The sequence below is a fragment of the Protopterus annectens genome, chromosome 1.part0 (assembly GCF_019279795.1).
Source record: "Protopterus annectens isolate FY-2018-M chromosome 1.part0, PAN1.0, whole genome shotgun sequence".
Classification (NCBI taxonomy): Eukaryota; Metazoa; Chordata; order Ceratodontiformes; family Protopteridae; genus Protopterus; species Protopterus annectens.
In genome coordinates this window covers 516,680,821-516,703,816 of record NC_056725.1, presented here as the reverse complement: position 1 = coordinate 516,703,816, position 22,996 = coordinate 516,680,821, and the positions used below count along the sequence as shown (strand labels likewise).

Sequence of the window (22,996 nt, the reverse complement as noted above, 5' to 3'; positions counted from 1 at the left end):
TTTATCTCCATGTCTTCTTTCTGGAACCTAAAAATGAGACAGAAAGGATTGTTTGTACTATGGATGTTCACAGACAACTTTGATGTTGTCTTGACAGAAGTCAGGTTAAAAACTCTGATCAGTTATTCATTTCTTATGAAGGTTTAGGAAAAAAGGACAACCTGTATCAAAGCAGGCTGTCTCCAAATGGTTGTGACATAATCTGTCCTTTTGTTGTACACACCACAACAAATCAGTTCCAGACAATTCATGGTACACTGTCCCAGGGCCTTGGCTTCCTCAGTGGCTGTTTAGAAAAGGGTGGATTCTAGAAATGGCTACTTGGTCCTCTGTATGTATATTTACAAAGTACTGCAAATTAGATTCATTTAACAAGTGTAGACCAGGCTATGCTAAGACCATTCTCCAGGGGCTCCTGGACTCTTATCCTTCCGGCCAGTCAGTGTAACCTGTGGTAGTCTACCCGTATAGAAAAGTCTGCTGTAGCAGTTTTCAAATAATGACCATAGTACAGTTTCTTAAGTAAATGTGCCATAACAGATGTTCAGTTTATTCTGTCTGCATTAGCTACTCCCTCCATCCACCTTACCTTGGCAGCAAAAATTATACAAAAATGAGGACTTTGATTTTTACTTACCTTGTATCGGCCTCTTTCAGTTGGCAGGAAAGCTATGTAGGGTTTGGCTCTCAAACATTTGATTTTCTTCAGGTCTGCTCAAGTTACCAATGGTGTAAGCACGTGGGAGGTACCCGTATTCTCTGGAAGCTGGCCAGTTATATCCCCATGGGTATATATCCCACATAGCTTAGGCCACTGAAGCAATGATCATTCAAACATTTACTGTTATGGTAAGTTTACTTAAATAACTGTACTTTTTGATCTGACCACCTGAAGACAAGGGGGCACTGTAGGCCTAATTTATGTTTCCCAAATAATTAGCAGCTTTTAATGGCACCCAGTGCAGGGATATGCAAGAAGGTCTCTCACGTAATCCCAAGTCAGTGTAGGAAGACCTTGAAAAAGTGTAGTTTATGAAGAGGGAAATACTCTTCACACTTTTCTGGAGGTAAATCCATTTTTGAAGCAGCCTAACTAGTCCTGCATGCCACCATATTTCCCTCAACTAATGAGAAGTCAAGTTATTCACATATTCTGCTTTGGTGGATGATGAAGGGCCCATGAGTGTTGCAGCCACTTTGGGAGAGATTGCCTTTCAAGGTGCCTTTCACATTCTCTTGTTGAACAGCTGGAGCTCCTTTGTGACTGGCCTCCATTGTGGGAGCATTCCCTTCAGTCCCCCAGAATGTTCTTGATGGTTCTAGTGACATAAAGTGAGGAATGTCAAATGGGTCCTTCTACAGCATTGCTCACAATTTGTGCTGTTCATGTCAAGCAGTCATCTTGACATGATGTCAGACCTGCTGTTATGGTGTGGAAGGGCATACATTTATGTCAGTGCCAGACTGTATGCAAGCCATTGCAGTTTCCATACTAAGGCTTTGGCAAGTTTGTCCCTGCACACTGTTGCCTTGGTGCTGTCTGACCTCCAGCACTCACCCTGTTGCATATTTGAAACCTCATGTGTTGACTGACTGTGGGTGCTCCTCTCAAGCCTATAGTTAGGAGAGGATCTCTCCCAGTGTCACTGAAAATTGGCAGAACCTCAAGGCCCTTGTTTTAGAGTCAGAGTATGACATTGGGATATATTTTTGCTATAATTTCTACTCAGATGGCACTTTTTAGGAGAAATGCTGAGGGTCAAGAAGTCCTTTGTCCCACTCCACCCCCCCCCCACCAAGAAATGCCTAAAAGGATAACTGTGAAAGGAGTCAGAGTAGAGCTGGATTATTTTTTTGCATAGCTGCTATGTTCAGGAATACTATTTTTCAGCCTAACGGTCTCTGGCCTGTACTTACTCTTGTTCTAAGGAAGTTGCTGCCTACTGCATGCCTCCGGCTGAGTGGGATTAGGTCCTTCCTAAGCGTCCTAAAGCCAGCTTCTTTATAACCTCTGTGTTCCAGCACAGGTCCATATAACCGCAACTCGCATTCACCTTTCTTGCTTGATAAAGGAGTCTAAGGTTTTGCGCATAGTGGGAAAGGGGGTGTTTTCCTCTATTATACTGTTGAATAGATTTGGCATCTTTTTTTTTTTTCCTTCACTCTTCAGAGTCACGTTTTGCTTTTCAATTATTTATTCCCTTAATTATTAGCTAGGTTGGTAGACTGGCCCACTGTTCTTTGTTAGCTACAACCTGCACACCCTTTGGAGCAGCAGACTCCCAGGATGTTACATTACTAAGAGTAAATTAGAAAAATCATAGTGAAAAACATCAGAAATCATTAACAAAACAGGCTTCAGTGTCTAAAGCAGCTTTCTTTCACTGACAGCCAAAAGTGGGCCAAACACTAGAAAAGATTTCCACCCTTTTTGACTATTGGATCAATGCAGAGGTGGTCACAGGTTTATAAGTACTTATTAGGCTATTGATCTGTGAGGATCTTTAGAATCCCAGCTTTGCATTCCCATGGAGTTTTTAGTCCTTATAATTAAAGTACAAATAACCCAGAGCCAAGCAGAACATTTACATGTTACTCCTTCCGTAAGGGGCAAGGGTGCTAAACTAGTGTGTGGATTTGCGGTTGCCCGTTCATTCATGCAGATTATGTTTGAATAGAGTAAGAGAAGTACTTCGCATTTTGTGGAGAGTAAGATGATTCCAAAGAAGTGGTATTCTCTTTCATGCCTACTCATTCCTCCAATATGTTCTGTTTGTACTGAAGAAGTGATCAAGATCTCTTGGGTGGGTGTTTATATCACCATTGGCATTGGGCAAATCACTTAATTTCAAAAGTGAGCTTTCATGTGGTCTTGTGTAATTTTGTCTGTACAGGTACTATGGCTAGAGCACAGGCTTTAGTGTGTGTTTGTGTAAGATTGCCTTGTGGTTGCCTTCCTTCAGAAATGGAACTTTCTTCAGAATCCTGTTGTGGCCCTGCTTTTTCGGCATCTGAACCCTTCACAGACTCTTTTAATGGATATTTTTCTTGTGGAAAGGGAAAATTACCTTGGCTCATTCATGTCTTGACAAAAGTAGACCTTCCAGAAAAAGGAAGGGCCATATAAATTGTTTGCAGCTACAGACAAGGATTCATGAGCTGAGGGCTCTGGAAGGGAAGCTGAGGTTAGACCCCCTTCAATTTCAGTCCAAGAACCTGTTTGCCATATGGTGTCTAAACTAACTGGCGGCATTTGATGCTATCTCTGTGCAGTAAGGTAGTGCAAGCCTGTTAGTAGGCCATAGTCAAATACATCACCCTTACAGCCATTTTCTTTTCCAGACAGATGAGCATTATTACAGTCATCTTTAGATGCTCCTCCATTGATTCCTTTCATGGAGCTGTTGTTTTGGGAGTCCTTTCTAGTCAGAGTCTTCTGATAGTGGGCACCTTAGAGAGTGGCCTGTCCACTGCTTGGGAGAATGTAGTCCTCCTCCTGTTTCACTTGATTCAGCAAAGCAAAAAAAGAGTTTGCAGTTCTTCCTTTCATGGTAGGAGAAGTTTGTTTATGTCCCCCCATGATTCCTTTTTATTCACTACCTTAATGCAAAATTTAAAAAAGAAAGAACAAAGTTCATTTTTGTTTCCCCTGGCTGCTCAGAAGGATGTGGCTTCAGGCTGTTCTGGTCCCTGCTGTACAGGAAACTTTGCAGGTATATGCTAATTAACAGCTAACCCTCCTTCAGGGTATGACTTCTGCTTTAGATCCTTTGGTACCTCATGACCTTAAGGTAGACATTTTGAAGGTTCTGCTCACTAGGCTTATTCTACTAAACAAGAGTTTCTTCATCTGGTAGAACACTGTCCCACACCACCACAGTCAATTAGACTGGAAGTTTGTTCTACCTGAGACATGTTTATGATTTGGGTTTCTAGTATTGTATGATGGAGGTGCATATCTAAGACATACCTACGGCATATCTGCTCATATTGACCTTCTGGATGGTAAGACGTTTGACACTCCAGTTGGTTAAGCAGCCTCTTAAATGGGTTCTGCATCTCCAGCCTCCGTTGAAGAACTCATCTCCTCTGTGGTGTTTGAATTTCATGATTGATAAATGTATCCATTCAACATTCAAGCCTATAGATTTGGCAGCTCTTGAGTTTCTCTTGGAAAGCACTTGTCTTGCTAAGGGTATCACGTCTGCTACCAGAATATTGAATCCTCAGGCTGTTATTTGTATAAAACCGTGTTTGGTATCTCAGAAAGATCTTTGTCTCTTAGGATCAGCCCACATTATCTCCTGAATGTGTTGTTAGAATGTTCTCTTACCCAGTCCACTTACCTCCTTATTCCCTTTCTTGAGCAAGAATCTAGGGGAAAATAGCCCTTCACACTCTGAACATTCTCTTAAACTTAAGATTATTGAAGAGAGCGCATGAGCTCTGGAAGGATGATCAGCTGTTTTTGTTTTCTTCTACTCCAGTGAAAAAGGGAGTGGCAGATTTTAAGCAAACTTTCCATGCCGTTTGGTAACTACATGTGGGCATCTCTGCTATAGCCTCTTGGTTATTAGTTTGCACCTTCACAGAACACAACCATTTAGACTATGATGCCAGGAGTTAGGCATCTGTTGGACCTTTGGTGTAACAGGATCTGGCCTTCTGAACTTTTGCCTTTTGCACTCCTTCTCTGTTTCTGTTGTCTTATTTATTTTTTGGTATTACTTGGGATTCTTCAAAACATGGGAGCTGAAGAGAAAACAACAACTTATTTGTGGATTTCTGGAGAGAAAATTTCAACAGTCTGTCACTTGCAAGGAGACTGCCTTCCACTGATCATTTGATGTGTGTGATTTATAAGTATTGATTTCAGTAACTGTATCTTATCCTCGAGAAGTAATTGAATTAGATGTTTTAATTTTTTTTCTGGACATTTAAAATATGTGGTGAGGGATCATATTCTACAAATATGAGCTACTGAGTAAAAAAAAATCTGGTAATGAAAATTGCTGCCAGCTTGCAAGCACTATTTCTGTAAAATTGAGAGCTGTAGCTAATTAGTATATAATACGGTGTGGATTTTTGATGTGTGCAGTATGCATCTGAAGTGACAACATGCTCGATAGCAAACATACCACTATAAAAAATGGTACCAGAATGATAATGGGTGGATGATGCAACACACACTGAAGGACCTCTGAAGAAATGGAGTACTACAGGTGAAAACTCTACCAAGACAACAGTTGCAGCAAAGGTGTAGTGAGTAAGTTTAAGGAGCAGGTTGTATATATATATATATATATATATATATATATATATATATATATATATATATGTATAGATGTTCTTCGTGTTTCACTATTGCAGTCATCACCTGTGGGTTATCCCTGCTGTGGTAGCCCTTGGCCGGCCCGAATACCAGAGCCAATTTATTTTTTGCATCTGCAGTCGCCTGTAGTCTGATGTCAGGTCGTCAGTTCTATAAAGCAAGGCAGCCGACGTCATTACACCAGTCTTTCTTGCCGTGGAGCCCGTAGCAGAAGCAGTTCGCTTGAGTGCCAGTCGGTCTCTACCAGAAGTTGAATTTTCAGCTGAAAACTTCTAAAGGTAAGTACCCCGTTGGGGATCCTTTTTTCTTGCACTAACCAATGTCCAAAAAAGGCAACAATTGTCTCGCTTGTGGAAAGCAGATCCCACACCGAGTCTTCCATTCTTACTGCGTCACTTGTATAGGCCCACACCACGATGTCCCACATTGCCGGTTCTGTGCCCTCTTTAATGTGAGAACCATTCGCCGCATTCTGATATGGCGTTTGTCATCTGTGGACATTCTGAAAAAATGTAGAGATAAAGATAGAGACAGACCACACAAGGCTAAGCCTTCTGACGACGCTACCGCTAAGCAGGTCATCAGTTCTCTGGAATTCAGTGAAGTGCTTTCGCAGCCCCTGATGCCTGATTCAGTATCTATGCAGGCCTCTACCGAGACCCTTTCGGAGTCCAGTATGCTGTAGAAATCTTCTTCGTCTTCCGAGCCTTTGGCTGTCTCTGCCTCGGTTGGGTCCGGAGCCGTGATGCAGGCACCGGCTTCCGAAGAGGCCTTTCGCACTACCGAATCTAGACAGAAACCAACTTCTCTTACGACTACTGTTTCTCTCAGACTGACGGATACTCTTAGGCCTAGAAGTCGGGCCACTCCTAGGAAATCTACTTCTAGCCACCATCTTGCTACTGCTCCACCACCCCAAGCACAAATGCTGAAAATGGCAGAGTATCTCACATCCCTTATCTGGGGTAGTCAGGCCATGACTTCTAAAAGGAAAAGGCACCCTTCTCCAGAAATTTTGACAGAACAGGATTCTGAGGAATCTGACTATTCAGTTTTTGAAGAGGAACAGCATCCCTTAACTGCTTATGAGGATTCAGATGAGAAGGAATCCATCCCTTCTGCCTCCCCTCCAGAGGACCTTTCCTTTGTGGAAACCCTTCACTCCCTCAGGGAACATTGCCAGTGGGAATATCAGGACTTCCCACAGTCCAAGAAAAGGCTTAGAGAGTTTCTGGACCTCCCTCAGCACAGACCCCTGGCCATATACCCTATTTTAGAAGTGGTGGATGATGTTTTCCATGAATCCAGCTTAGCCCTCTTTCCTGCTCCCAGTAAACCTGACACGTACTACATAGTACTGAATTCTCACAAATGCCTGTACAGAAATCCTGCTGCAGACCCAGATGTCATTACACAGTAACTAAAAGGAGCTAAGACTAGTCCTGCCAAGAATCCTCTTCCTTCTGACAAGGACTCCAGAGCTCTGGACGGATGGGGTAAAAAAGTATACACCTCTGCAACCTTAGCTATCAGAGCACTCAGTTGTCAGTTCCATATGCTAAAATATCAACAACACACTTTGGAAATATTAAAACAGAAAATTGCTACCTTTCTTGACTGTGCCAGTTCAAAAGAGTTAGCAGATTTACTGCACTCTGCTTGTCAAGTGGCCAAACACTCATTACAATGTGGATGTGACTCCCTAGAAGCCTCTAGCAGGGCATCAGTGACAGGATCTGTTATTAGGAGACATGCATGGCTGAAGGAACAACCTCTCTCTGATCATGTCAAGTCTAAACTTATTGCTGTACCCCTAGATAAGAAGCACTTGTTTGGGGAAAAAGCAGAAGAGGTGCTTAAAAAGATGGAAGACAAAGTAAAATCTATGCAAACAGTAAAAGATTTCTTTCAGGTTCAACCTCCCAGGTTCAGCAGGAACTTTCCCTCTAAGCACTGGGCCTTCCCTGCACCTAGCAGACAGGGCCAAGGTAAGCCCTGCAGGGACAGACCATCCAGGCCCCTATCCCAGGGCCAGCAGAGAAGCAAACAATGGACCACTTCCATCTCTAAGGCAGGGAGTTCTAAGCCAACCGTCTATGGCAAACACTCACAATGATTCCCCCTCCCCCCACTGCCCTCTCTTCACTCATCAAAAACTAGGAGGGAGGATCTCCCTCTTCAAAGACAATTGGCTTTCTGTAACAAAGGGCCAATGGGTCTTAAAGGTTATTTTTCTGGGATACAAATTCTCTTTCAGTGCACTCCCAGTTCCAAGAGGGTACCCAGACTTACCTCCAAATCAATGGGCAGAGGCATTGAAACAGGTACAAACTCTCATATCCCAGGGGGCAGTAGAACCTGTCCCCACAGATCAAACAGGCAAAGTATTTTATTCCAGACTATTCCTTGTTCCCAGAAAAGAGGGCACTTGGTGCCCTATCCTGGATCTCTCCATTCTGAACACCTCCCTGGTGGTCCCCAGATTCAGAATGCTAACTTTGCAGCAGTTGCTGCCTATGCTAACAAAAAATGCCTAGCTAGTGTCCCTAGATGTAAAAGATGCCTACCTTCACATTCCCATAAGGGAATCCTGCAGGAAATTCCTGTGCTTCAGAGCAGGCTCACAACGCTTTCAGTTTTCTGCGCTGCCCTTTGGCTTATCTACTGCACCCAGAGTATTCACCAAATGCTTGGCCCTGGCCATAGCATTCTGCAGACAAGGAAATATACAGATTTACCCTTATCTGGACGACTGCCTCATTCAGGCAGAGTGCAAAGAAAAGCTGCTCCAAGACCTTCTCTTTGTCAAATCACTCCTAACTTCCCTAGGGTTCACCATCAACGAGAAGAAATCAAAGCAAAACCCCACCAGGAAGATCATTTTCTTGGGAGCTGTGCTAGACACAGCATCCCAAATTGCCTTTCTATCCCCAAAAAAGCAGAGCTTCCTGCTTCTCTAGTTTACCCAGCTGGCTTCCAGAAGTCACCTGACTGCAAGAAAGTTCCTGCAAGCCCTGGGATACATGGCATCTTGCAGCCTTCTCATTCCTCTGGCCAGGCTTCACATGAGAAAACTTCAGTGGTATCTAAAGAATCTTTGGTGCCAGCACTCAGTCCCTAGAGACCTCTCTTCCTCTGATCTCATATATAAGGGCTGAGTTTCTCTGGTGGGCAGAGGCCTGTACCAGGAACAAGGGTCTTCCCTTCATCCTCCGCCCTACCGGCCAGACGATCACCACCGACACCTCAGACATTGCTTGGGGCACTCACCTAGCAGGCAGGTGCACCCAAGGTCTTTGGGATCTTGCACATCAATCAGAAAGAAATGATGGCAGTGCAAAAGGCTCTGACATCTTTCAAACCCCATCTTAGGCCAGGTGTTCTTATAAAAACAGATAACACCACAGTAATGTGGTATATCAACAAAAGGAGGGGACTGAATCTTACCCCATGTGCAGGTTAGCCATGAGCCTCTGGCTTACAGCCACTTCCATGGGTCTACACCTAATTGCCCAATACCTACCAGGGGTCAACAACACCCTGGCAGACCACCTAAGCAGAAACTTACAGGACTCCCACGAATGGCAGCTCCACAGGAAAATCTTTCTGCAAATCATTCAGGAGTAGGAACTCTGGAAGTGGATCTATTTGCCTCACTCCTCAACCATCAGCTGCAAAAGTTCTGTACCAAGGAGTATCACCTCCTAGCGTGGAAGGTGGATGCCTTGACCTTCCCCTGGAACTCCCTCCTTGTGTACACATTGCCTCCTCTGCCCCTTATTCCCAAAGTACTGATCAAAATAAGGGAGTAGAGACCAAAGGCCATCCTCATTGCTCCAGATTGGCCCAGACAGCATTGGTACCCCTTACTGCTCAGAATGACCTTTACAGCCCCCAAGCAGCTTCCCTGATCTCAGATCTCTTGACCCAGGAGAGGGGGAAGATACTGCACCCAGACTTACAGACTCTCAATCTTTCAGCATGGATTATACTTTAAAAAGCTAACAAGGAGTCCCTGTTAAGCAAACAGGTCCTAGACATCACCTCCCACGCCACTCTGGGACCTGAATTATGTTCTAGAAAAACCAACATTACCTCCTTTCGAACCTGCTGCTTTTACAGAATTGAAATATCCCTCTTGGAAGACTGCCTTTTTACTAGCTATCACCTCAGCCAGAAGGGTATCAGAGCTTCAGGCTGTCATGGCTGTTGAGCTCTTCATCATTTTCCATGCAGACAGGGTCTCACTGAGGACTAAACCCTCCTTTATGCCCAAGGTGGTATCTGATGTGACCCTCAACCAGGCCATACACCTACCCACATTCTTTCCCAATCCTCAAAACAAGGGAGAAAAAAATATACACTCGTTAGACGTGCACAGACAACTCAGACACTATCTGAACTGTACTAAACCTTTCAGAAAACATACCAGCTACTTGTCAGCTTTGCCCCTGGGGCAGAGGGGAAGCCCATTTCCAAACAAACCTTTTCCAAATGGATATCACACTGTATCCATTTTTGCCACAGACTACATCGGAACCCTCCCCCAAGTCTATCCGTACCCATTCCAGTAGGGCAGCCTCCACTTCCACAGCCTTCCTCAGTGGAGTCCCCACCAGGGACATCTTGGAAGCTGCCACCTGGACCTTTGTCCATACCTTTACAAAGCATTACCACCTACCTCTTTTTTCTAAGGCTAGGGCAGGGTTTGCTTCTGCAGTTCTGCAGGGCCTGCTAACCCGTACCTAGCACTCTAACCTTTCCTTCCACCCCTCTCCTCAGCTTTGGGAATCCTCCCACTGGTGATGACTGCAACAGTGAAACATGAAGAACATAGTACAGTTGTGTACACTTACCATAAATGTAGATGTTCGAGTGTATTCACTATTGCAGTCCTGGTTTCCCTCCCTCCTTCCCCCATATAGCATCTTCCCCTAGGGGTACATAAGCTTCCCACGGTGGCTTTTGGCCACCAGGACCACTTTTCCTTATTTCCTTGTGCTTCTGACGGTTAAGGCAAGAAAAACTGATGTAATGATGTCAACGCAGAAAAACATTGACTCTGGTATTCGGCCCAGCCGAGGGCTACCACAGCAGGGATAACCCACAGGTGATGACTGCAACAGTGAATACACTCGAACATCTTCATTTATGGTAAGTGCACACAACTGTTTTTTTTCTTGTGTTCCTGATAACATGGGGCACATTTGTGAAATAAAACTTTATTGTGTATGCTTGTATTTTTTTTCTTGATGTAGGTGTGGTGGCACAATCTATGTTTCATCTCTCCATGATGGATTTGGCTTGGCTGTGCAAGAACCCTGGATACAGTATGCTACAGTTCAGGAAAACATTCTGTTTGGCAAACGATTTAACAGCAAACTTTACAATGATGTCATTGAAGCCTGTGCACTAACAGATGATCTAAATGTAAGTATCCAGTAGAAACAACATATGATTAAAAAAACAAACAAAAAAAAACAGAGGTATCTCACTTGATCATCAGTAGTGGGTCCCCTATAGCAAAGCTGTCAGATTTACTAATGTTGCTCTTAAGAGTAGATTGCCAGAGAAGTGAAGGCTGGAAGTTGAAACCTTCACTATGTGGCTAGGGGAATAGCAGGCAGGCAGGTAAGAGTAGTATACAGTTAAGTGTGGGGGTATGGAGATGTAGGGGACCAGGCAGGAAGACTTTGGGTTTGTGACACTTTTTACACAGGAACAAAAGGAAATGGCACTAAATTTGGAGGGTACAGTTGCACAAAATAGAAAAGGAGTAGGACCAGGAAAATGTTAGAAAATGAACATGTTGGAGCTGAGGTGGTCTTTCAGGGTATAGGGCCCAGGGATCTCTTATTCTCTTCCACTGCCACAGAGTGTTGAAAGGACTAGGTGGACAGAAAATCAGTGGCATAGTTGAGCAGATCTTGTGAATACAGTAGTGGTCACGAGGAGCTGCACATCTCTAACCATAGTTAAGGAAACAGTTAATTATAAGATGTTTTTCCTTCACTTCCATCCTTGAAAAGTCATGAAGAAGATACTTCAGAATTACTGTTTGGACAAGTGGAGTGCAGATAACTCAGTAGGCAGGTAATGGGATGGTTTTATTTATCTATTCATTACATTTTGTAGACTGGGTTAGCCCTGCTGGGCAGAACTGCTTTTTACATGGGATCCAGAGGAACACACATAAAGGAACAATAATACATAGATAAACAAGGAGATGTTTTGTTAGTCACTTCTCATCTAGTTTTACATCACGGCATCTGGGTCACTAATAAGGTTGACAGTGAGAAGTCAGTGGATATTATCAGTTTAAGTAATATATAACATTTGGATGTTCTTCGTGTTTCACTGTTGCAGTCATCACACTTGGGTTATCTGCCGGCAGGTAGCCCTCAGTCGGCCCAAATACCAGAGATTTAGTATTTCTGCATCGGATGCTGTTGCTCCAGGACTGACATCAGGTTGTCAGGGGTATAAAAACAGTCAGCTGACACCATTACATCAGTCTTTCTTGCCGAGGAGCTCGAAGCAGAAGCAGTTCGCAAGTGCCGGTCAGCCGCTACCTGAGTTTTTGTTTACGAATTGAATAATCCTGAAGTCTTCTAAAGCTAAGTACTCTATTGGGGATCCTTTTTTCTTGCTCTAACTGATGTCAGAAAAAGTTAACAATTGTCTTGCCTGTGGAAAGCAAATACCTCACCTGTTTAGGCCCAGACCACGATGTAACTCACTGTTGGTTTTGTGCCTTGTTTAATGCCCGAACCCTTCGTCGTCAGGCTCTCTTTGTCACTAAATTATTTTTCTCTTGATCTCCGTATTCTGAAATGGCTTCGGTAGGCCATCTGACTACCGATATTCTGAAAAAACATAAGAATAAAGACAGAGACAGACCGCATAGGTCCAAAGCTGCCGACGATGCTTCTGTTAAGCTAGTCGCTAGTCTGCCAGTAATCAGTGAGGTGCTTTTGCAGTCCCTGATGCCCGCTTCAATGGATTCGCAGGCCTCTACCGAGACCCATTCAGAGTCCGGTATGCCGCAAGACTCTTCTTCGACTATGGAACATGCGGATGTCTCTACATAGATGTAATGTGCATATTAAGATTTGGATAGTACATCAGTTTAAGTGCACTTTTGGCCCATTTACTTTTTAAACACAACTTTATTTAAATGTTTCTATTACACTTGCAACATGAATTCACACACACAAAAGGTAAAATTCAAATAACATTTTGAAATAACATCTTTTTATAGTACATATATGTTTTCCAAAATCAGTGTTCATACTCTATTAGCAATCTGTCAGGATTTTATCTATTAATATTTTAATTCTCTAGTTTCTGCCAACCATCACCAATCACGTCTCCTCTTGAAAATTGGTTTGTATGTACTAATCCACAGATGCCATTTATTTAAATGCAGTTTACCCTCTGATCTTATCTCCAAATTCTTTATTTCTTTTGTAATGCTCAGTATCTCTTACTTGGTTTGTTATTTCTTGTTTTTCATTTTCTTGTGATTGTTTCTTTTGGATATCGTTGTCATAAAATTTAATAAGGCCTTAATATGTCTTGGCATTTCTATTTCTGGACACCAGTGTAAGAATCATTTCCTTATTTACTTTTTTGTGATCCCTCATTGTTTGTGTCAGAAACCCTACAATCTTAAAACATGATCAGTTTAGCACATTCCTAAAAAACATGTTCCCAATTTCCTCTGTCTCTCTCTCTCCCTTCACATCTCCAGAAGCTACCTTCCAGATATGGAAAAATCCTGCAAAGTTAACTCAGTGTGTAAAATTACCAGTTTAAGCACTTCCAGGCAAATATCATAAGCTATATGAATGTTGTTGCATGTTTTATTGCTCTGCAATTATCTTGCCATTGATCCTTTGTGATTTGTCTGTTCTCCATTCCCAAACATTCCTTATCTGGTCAGATTGATTTTTAAAACTGTCATGCAGTATTTTATATGCCTTACTGATTATTTCTTGTTGGTAAGACCTTAAGTCAGCAGTTCCACATAAACTTTACCTAAGCTGGCACTGTACTCAGTACTTCTCTCTCACTCTTTCTTTGCCTATATTCTTGGATGAGTCCCTGGTAAGGTAGACAATCTCTACTTTGCATTTTAAATACTTGGCTTATAATCCTTATCTCTTATACACCACCCCCAATTCAGTGTCATTGTTTTCCATTTATATCTACAGCCTTCAGCTATATGTATGTATTGGTCTGATATGTATGTCCTTATGATATCCATTCAAATCTAATAACACTAATCTGCCTTGCTCAGTAAGATTAACATATCTCACCCAACCTTTGCACTCTTTCCTTCCCAAATAAACTCTTTCAGTTCTTTATTACCTGCTATCCCTAATATTTTAAGGTTGATGAATGTATGCATGTGCTGCATTATAGCTTTACTGTAACTAAAAACATTTTCAAAGCATGCATCTTACTATCCAGGTCCATATATTCAAAGTATTCCAGTCTCTCTCTTTTTGATATATTCTTTTTTATTTATTTTCCTTCCATGTTTCTTTAAAAGCTCAAACCGACTCTCCTTATCAACCCATATACCAAGATACTTCATTTTATCATCTCCCCCAATAAATACAGATACTTTTGTACTAATTCATGTCTAGTCACATAATTCACAGTTATTGCATTTTTCTCATCTGCATTCATTTGATAACCTGAGTACATTTGGAATAACTGTCAGAGAATATTTAGTAACATACAAGTATATTGCTCTGAATTTGCAAATACAGTATAATTTTGGCTACTCATTCACCTTTCCTCACCATTTAATACACTGACTACTTCCCAAATCAACTCCTATACAACCCCCACTACTTTACTATTTGCATAATTGAACCCTACTCAATCTCTTTCAGCACTTTCTCCTTTTTTCTGCTTCATCTACTCATACAAACTAACTCCTACCTCATTTCTACTTACTAGAATGGCCCCAACACACAAAACTATTTACACAAACATACTACTCTTAACTACCACAATAGCCTCTCTTACAATACCTTACTCACTAACCTTCTTGAAAATCTTTCTCTTCCTGAACAAAACCATCACCTCCAGCAAACTTTACCATCTTCTTTCATCTATTACCTTAGCCACAGTAACATAACCTGTACCTCTAACTATATACTACCAAAATGTCACAGAGCAACCCATGTTACTTACATCACTATTAAAAAGAATTTTAACAATTTCCACAAAATCCTTAAATTTCTACAATACCCCCAGCAACACCCCCTCCTAGATGGTGATATCCATCCAAACCCTGGCCCCAATACTAACTATACCAATCACCTAGACAATTTAACATTGCCTGTGATCCCTACATTAACTAAACCACCTAATTCCCTCCTTATAGCTCACCTTAACATTCAAAGTATAAACAATAAAATTTCCCACCTGCATGCACTCCTAGAAGTGCACTCATTTGATATTCTCTGCCTTACAGAGACTTGGCTAAAACCATCCACTCTGGACCAGGAAATAACCACTCCTGGCTATAATATCCTTAGATGTGACCGTAAAACCAAAAAAGGTGGAGGCATAGCCATTCTCTATAAATCTAATCTACAAATATCCCCCTTTAATGTGCTCCCATCATTAGATGCAAAGTCTGAAACCCTGACTGCTAAACTCCAAATCTATCTATCTAATTTGCATGTTTCTCAACTAGAATCCACAAAGCTAGCAGTAAGGAAACCACCTTGACTGGATCCTTATTAATAGCCACCCTTAAACCTATACACCAGGAACCATTATAAGACAGAAAGTCCATATCCCAACTACTAATAATTTCAAAACCTCACATTCTAAAAAAATCTTTAATCCAGACAGCTTCCTAATTGAACTACAAGTTTGTTACTGGTCACCTATGACTCATCTTGAACTTGATGAAGCAGTGACCTGCTTTAATAGCAAATTTCTTCAAATCCTAGGTTCCCATGCACCTTATCGCTCTTCTAGAATAGGAACCAAATCTGCCCCATGGCTCACAAAACAAATGAGGCAAAAGATGCTCCTCAGAAACAAAATCTGGGCTAAATGGAGAGCCACCAAATGTCCATCAGATCACCTCCACTTTAAACAGTTAAGGAATGCCACCAAGAAAGATATTCTTAGAGACAAAAAAGTATTCTACCTTCACCTCCAACAAACCAGTCAACAAACTCCACAAAAATTTTGGTTAGGGATTAACAAACTTATTCGGCCAGGCCACTCTACTACTCCTGCCCCTGCAGGATTCAACCAAACTAACTCCAAAAAGATTCCTGATGCCTTTAATAACTACTTCACAGAAGCCATTCTAACCAAAGCCAATTCTTTATCTCCTTTTACTGCTTCCCCTCTAAATACCTCTAAGACTTCATCTCCTACCTTTCAAATACAACCTGTACCTACATCTCTTATCTGTAGGCTCCTTAAAAAATTGAAACCTTGCACCCCTTCTGCTGACTGTCTCCCAGATGAATACCTACAAATTGCCGTAAAAGCCGTAGACTATCCCATCTCTATCCTTATTAATAGAACTTTCGCAGAAGTCAAAATCCCTACCATATGGAAAGTATCCCACATCATCCTTCTACATAAAGGTGGATCATCTATTGAGCTTTCTAACCTTTGGCCTATTGCCTTACTCTCCCCAATAGCTAAGATAATGGAAAAATGTATTCACAAACAACTACTTAACCACCTTCTACAAAGTAATCTACTGGCAAACTGCCAACATGGCTTAAGGCCATTCCATAGCACAACGACTGCCCTGCTATCCTTCACCGACTCTATAAACAAAAATCGTAACAATAACTCTTTTTCCTCTGCACTATTTATTGACCTGTCAAATGCCTTTGATATGGTTAACCATAACCTACTTCTAGACAAACTGAAAGCCAATTCACTCAATCCACAAGCATTACAATGGTTTAGGTCTTATCTGGAAAACAGACAGCAAGCAGTACTTTGGAATAACAATCTGTCTACTTTACTTCCAGTAAATATTGGAGTACCCCAAGGCTCTATACTAGGTCCCCGTCTTTTTTCCTTATTTAATAACGATCTACACGCAAACATTCCACAAGCCACCTGCATTCAATATACAGATGACTCTACTTTAATCTGTACAGCTAAGAACATAGCCTCTCTCCAGTCCCTCACCCAAACTGTTTTCCATAATGTTGAAAATTGGTTTATGCAACACTGCCTCCTCCTAAATCCCCAAAAAACAAAATTACTGCTTTTTACTCCAACTCATAAATCACCTCTTCCATTCTTCTCAATAACCTCTAACAATGTTACCTACATAACTCCAGATACCACAACCCACCTACTAAGTGTAACAATTGATAATCGCCTCAACTATGATGACCACATTAACTCCACTATAAAGTCTGTTAATAAAAAACTTGGGACCCTCTATAGAATTAAACCCTTCCTTACCCCTTCTGCCAGAAAAACTATTGCCCAGACCCATCTTATTTCTACCCTTTTCTATGCCTCTGCTATATATACTAACCTATCTAAAAACAACCTCTCCAAACTTTCCACCTGTTATAATAGCATAGCAAGATTCATCACTTGCTCCCCTTTAAAACTCACCACTGCCTCAACCTCAAACAACTGGGATGGCTAGAATTACAGAACCATATACTTTTTCAACAATTACTTATAACCCAAAAGATCCTACAACACCCCTATCCTCACTAATATGATTACACCATACAAAAATCTGGCTACACTACGCTCTGCTAATAAGCTCCTAGCTTCCTCGATTAAATCTAACAGCAAAGCTGATGACTCACTTTTCTCAAACACAGCAGGTAAAAACTGGAATCAGCTACCTTCTGAAATATCAACCCTTGCTTCTACTTCTCTATTTAAAAAACATCTTAAAACTCACTGGCTTTGTCCATGTGCAAACCCAGACTGATATCTCTTTCCCCTTCCTGCACTCACCCTCTTTCTTTACTCCACTAACCTAGACCTCTAATTCTAGTCACTACACTTTCCTTCTTAGTATGAGGATAAAATAAAAGGCTCTTCTCTCCTTTGCATCTTTCTCAATCTTATTATTGTGTTTAGTATAATTTTTCTTTTGACCAATGTTGCCTCTGTACTGTGATTTTAAGTGTCTTTTTTTCTTTAGGCCAATGTTGCCTCTGTACTGTGATTTTTAAGTGTTTTTTGATATATTGTAAACTTTGTCACCGTTAATGCTTGGAGTTTTTCTCCCCGGGCCTCTACTGAAAATGGACATATATCCCGTTAGACTAGCCCGGTCAACAAATGTAAAAATAAAACTAAATAAATAAAAATAAATTGTTTGCAAACACCACCATTTTTTCTTGAGATCCATGCTAGTTGTACTCTTGAAATTATGAACCCCCCCCTGTAACCCTGAAGGCTCCAAATACAAAGCAAACAGCAAAGTAGCGAGAAGACATCCCTTGCTGATACCTCTACTAAAACCAAACCTCTGAGAAAGAACACCTCCCACTTAAATTCTTGCTTCTGAACCTTTGTATATTTTTATTAATTTTATTTTGTTTGAGAAAGCATCTCCTACCATTGACTTTCTCAAAAAGTCACAGCAGATGATTTTTCTGTATACAGACTTACAAAAAGCAGTGATGTATGCCTGAAAATTTGTTCTGCACCATCATTGTTTTATTGTTTTATTAACGTTAATAAATATCAGTTTGCCTCCGAAAAACACCATATTAATCCACATCTATCAATTTTGGCAAATCTTTTGCCATTTTTTTTGCTAATGATGGCATAAACAGGCATGGTTTAGTATTAAAATTGGTTTGCATGATGTAGAGTCTGCTGGATCCTTTCCCAGTTTTGGTAGTGACTGCCATCACTCCCTTTTTCTAAGATGCAGGCAGCTCTCCTCCAGTTCAGCATGTTGTTAAACAGTACCTTCCAAATCTGTACTGTTTTCTTACCTCCTAATATCCATCCAAACCTAGGGATTTTCCTGTTAATTGATTATACTTCATAGTTCTTATATCAGCTTTATCTGTCTGGACTGTTAGTTGTTCAACCTCCTCCTCTAACACTGGCAAATTTAGATTTTCCTTAAATGTTTTTCTGTTGCCCTATCCTGAGTTCTCAGGTCCACTGATTTATATGTGTGACGCCTGCACCCTGGCCTAGCAATCAAGGAGCCTCAATCCTTACCACTAACACCAGTGAGGGGTGTCTCATATAGGAGGAAAGGATAACAAATGCACACAGTAAACTGCAATTTCCCTTAAGAGCACACAGAGATCACAGTCAGTCTGGGGCTGGTCGCTCCCTTGCTCTCTAGGTCCCCAATAAGACTCCTCACTGGCACAGCTATAGGGTCCAGATATCAGCCTAGTGGTCAAGCTAAAACCTCCAGCACCCACTCTGCCAAACCATTGCTTTATGTCCCTGCCCAAGTAGTTGATACACACACACACAAACACACACTTTGGGAAGAGTTTGTACAACCACACATACACTCCTGGGGAAGGCTGGCACAGGTTCTCCAGCTGTGCCCTCTTTTTCCCAGACTATACGGTAGTACCAGCTGCCATCACCCATTAATATTTATCTGCTGCTCAAAGGCCCTTAAAAGGGTTTCCAATTATTACTGTGCAATATTGTTATCCAACTGGTAGTATAGCCCAGGGCTAAAGCTATTGAAGTGGCTTTGTACAATTTTACCAAAGCATAACAATAAAGAGCTTAAATTATCTCTACAAAAACAGCCACAGTTGAAAGGTTTAAAAATATTTAATAACAAATGGTCAAAACACAAGACAATACTTTTTACTACACAGTGCTAGTCAAGAGTTCAGAGATCAAAGAGAAATACTTAAAATAATTCAGTAGTACAGTTCTTACATCACAGAATAACACTTGGTCTAATTTTTCTAGTTTCTAGCTATTTCTAAGAGAAAACACAAGTCTAATATAAACTTACATATAGAGCAAGACAGTGCTGATGAGTTGGATGGTCAAGACAAAAATGCTTAATGCTCTCTGATTCTCTCTGTTTAGATTGATATTACAGTACTGACTCCACATTACAGCATTCTTCACACTTTCCTGGGGTTCCCAGGCTAACAGGCTACATTCTTTAGTAAGCTCACACCAGGTCAGGAAGCAAAGCCATTAAGGACATTCTGGCCATTAACTCTGGCCTTAAAACAATATCAAGAATTTATTCATCTAGACCAGTCAGAGCCGTGTTTTAACATCAAAGGGTCACAACATGCTTTATCTGGTCAGTAGAGTGCACTGTTGTTACATTTTTTCCAGTTCCACATGTAACACTATTTTTACCATTTAAGACAACAAGCCTGTGGTTTACTTTTATATTTACAGATGACAGGATTATCTCCAAAATTCTATCTTTCTAGGCTGGCGGCCTTCATCTGTCTTCACCCAGTCTTCACATATTCTCCCCCCTGGAGAACAAAAAATCTAGTTTTTCAAGTGACCTTTGAGAAACGTTGCTTGAGGGAGTTAGGTCTATCTGAGTGTACCTTTCCCTGTTCCCTGTCTGGAGAGCCCATCTGCATTGGCATTGCTATTCCCACTGCGATGCTGCACGGATATATGCTTGCGACCCCAGGCTCCAGCTTAGCAATTTGAAATTTTGCTGGCTGTCTCTGTTTAACCATGTTAGGGGGTTGTGATCTGTCATAACAGTGAATTTCCTTCCATACAGATAAGGCTTAAGTTTCTGCAGTGCCCACACTATGGCTAGACATTCCTTTTCTACAGCTGCATAGCATTCATCCCTGGGTTGGAACCTACAACTGAGATAAATCACTGGGTGCTCTTCCCCCTCTGAAGAAATCTGGCTAAGTACAACCCCCACCCCATGGTTCGAAGCATCCACCTGTACAGCAAATTTGTTGCTGTAATCTGGACTGGCTAACACAGGGGGTCCTCCCAAAGCTTCTTTAAGCTTCTGGAATGCCTGCTCACATGCTGGGGTCCAAACTACCTTATCTGGCCTGTTCTTCCTTGTCAGAACTGAGAGGGGAGCAGCTGTGGTACTATAACTGGGGACGAACTTTCTGTAGTACCCTCCTGTCCCTAAAAATGCCGTCACCTGCTTTTTAGTGACAGGTGCAGGCCATGCCTGAATGGTTTCCACTTTGGCAGGTTCTGGCCTTATCTTACCACTCCTCAGTCTATGTCCTAAGTAGGAGACCTCTGCCATACCCACCTGACATTTGCTCTGCTTAATGGTCAGCCCTACCCTCTGTAGTCTGCCCAGCACCTCCCTGACATGCTGAAGGCGCTCTTTCCAGGAATGGCTGTAGATGGCAATATCATCTAGGTAAGCAAGGGCAAACCCTCCTGCTCCTGCCAGGATATGATCTACCAGCCTCTGGAAAGTTGCTGGGGCATTCTTCATCCCAAAGGGCAGCTTTGTGAACTCATACAAGCCAAAAGGAGTCACAAAGGCTGACCTCTCTAGCACTGGGAGTCAAGGGCACCTGCCAGTAACCCTTGGTAAGATCAATGGTTGTAAGCTACTTAGCCACACCCAGCTGCTCTAGGGCCTCATCTGTCCTAGGCATGGGGTAAGCATCTGATTCTGTGTGACTATTTAATTTCCTGTAGTCCACACAGAACCTGGTGCTGCCATCCTTCTTTGGCACCAGAACCACTGGGAAGGCCCAGGGACTGTTAGACTCGTGAATCACCCCTAGTTCCAACTTCCCCCCTCAGAGTCTGTTTGACTCTCTTAGGCACTCTATAAGAAGCCTGCCTTATAGGCCTTTGGGGTCCTGTATCCACCTGGTGCTGCACCAGGTGGGTGCACCCTGGTTTCCCAGTGAACATGTCCCCAAATTCCTGTAAAACTGCTCAGATTTCTCGAATCTGGTAGGAGATAGCTGCTGGAACATTGCTACCTCTTCCACTGAGGTGTCAGCCCGAGGCTCACTGAGGAGATCAGTCCCCAGATCTCCCTCAGACTCCTGCAATCCATTGCAAATGCTCAGCACAAGGGCCTTCCTATCATGGTAAGGTTTCATCATGTTAACATGGTACAATTTGTGCCCCTGCCTTCTGCCTAGCAGTTCCACAATGTAATTAACATCACTTACCTTTCTTACCACCTTGTAGGGTCCCTCCCAAGCTGCTTGCAGCTTGTTGTGTCTGACAGGAATGAGAACCATTACCTGCTGCCCCACATCATACTCTCTATCTCGAGCATTCCTGTCATACCACACCTTTTTCTGTTGTTGGGCTTCTGCCAGGGTACCCTGGGCCAAGCCCATGAGTTCCCTTAGCCTTGTCCTGAGGTTCAGGACGTATGACACAGCAGACTCCTTGTGAAACTCGCACTCACCTTCCAACTCATCTCAAATTAAATCTAGAGATCCTCTCACGCTTTTCCCATACAGCAACTCAAAAGGTGAAACACCTGTGGATTCCTGGGGAACCTCTCTGTAAGCAAACAACAGATGGGGCAAATATTTGTCCCACTCCCTCTTAAACTGATCTGAAAATGCCCGTAGCAGGGACTTGATTGTAGAGTTTAACCTCTCAACAAGACCATTAGTCTGTGGATGGTAGGGGGTGGTCTTCATTTGCTTCACCTCACAGGACTTCCACACACAAGCCAGCAGGTCTGACATGAAATTGGCACTTCTGTCAGTTAGTATTTCTTTTTGGAAACCTACCCTGCTGAAAATCTCTAACAACACATTTGCCACCTTCTCTGCCTCAATAGAGGATAAAGCCACCACCTCAGGGTATTGTGCAGCATAATCCCCTACCACTAGGATATACTTTTTCCCTGTGGAACTTGGGGTACTCAGAGTACCCACAATATTCATAGCTACCCTCTGAAATAGCTCCTCAATCACAGGTAAAGGCATCAAAGGAGCTCTCACCTGTTACATCCCTGGAAATTTCAGGCCAGTAGAAGATGTTCTACGTGTTTCACTGTTGCAGTCATCACAAATGGGTTATCTGCCTGCAGGTAGCCCTCAGCCAGCCTGAATACTAGAGTCTTGGGATTTCTGCATCGGATGCTGTCACTTCTTCCATGACGTCAGGTTGTCAGGGGTATAAAAACATGCAGCCGATGCTATTACATCAGTCTTTCTTGCCATGCAGTGCCCAAAGCAGTTCACAAGTGCCAGTCAGCTGACTCCTGAAATTTTTATTTTTGAGTTTCAGACCTGAGGTCTTCTAAAAGATAAATACCCCGTTGGGGATCCTTTTTTCTTCCTCTAACCAATGTCAGAAAAAATTAATAATTGTCTTGCCTGTGGAAAGCAAATACCTCATAGAGATTTTCATTCTTACTGCATCACCTGTTTAGATCTAGACCACGACATCCCTCGCTGTCAGTTTTGTGCCTTGTTCAACGCCCGAACTATCTGTCGTCAGGCATTTTTTGTAGCTAAATACTTTTGCTCTCGATCTCAGTACTCCGAAATGGTGTCATTAAGCCATCCGACTACCGATCTTCCGAAAAAACGTAAGGATAAAGACAGAGACAGACCGCATAGGTCCAAAACTGCCGACGACGCTACCGTTAAACTAGTCGCCAGTCCACTGGTATTCACTGAGGCACTTTCGCAGCCCCTGATACCCACTTCTACAGATTCGCAGGCC

At 42.3% G+C, this 22,996-nt stretch overlaps 1 protein-coding gene across 1 annotated transcript in view; it reads left to right on the top strand.

The window, feature by feature from the left end:
* Positions 1-22,996, top strand: part of ABCC10 (ATP binding cassette subfamily C member 10) — a 1,243,619-nt gene that overhangs the window by 521,989 nt on the left and 698,634 nt on the right. The window contains exon 9 of the mRNA XM_044061090.1: positions 10,591-10,762. Coding sequence (XP_043917025.1) covers positions 10,591-10,762 — 172 coding nt within the window. The remainder of the gene's footprint in view (positions 1-10,590; positions 10,763-22,996) is intronic.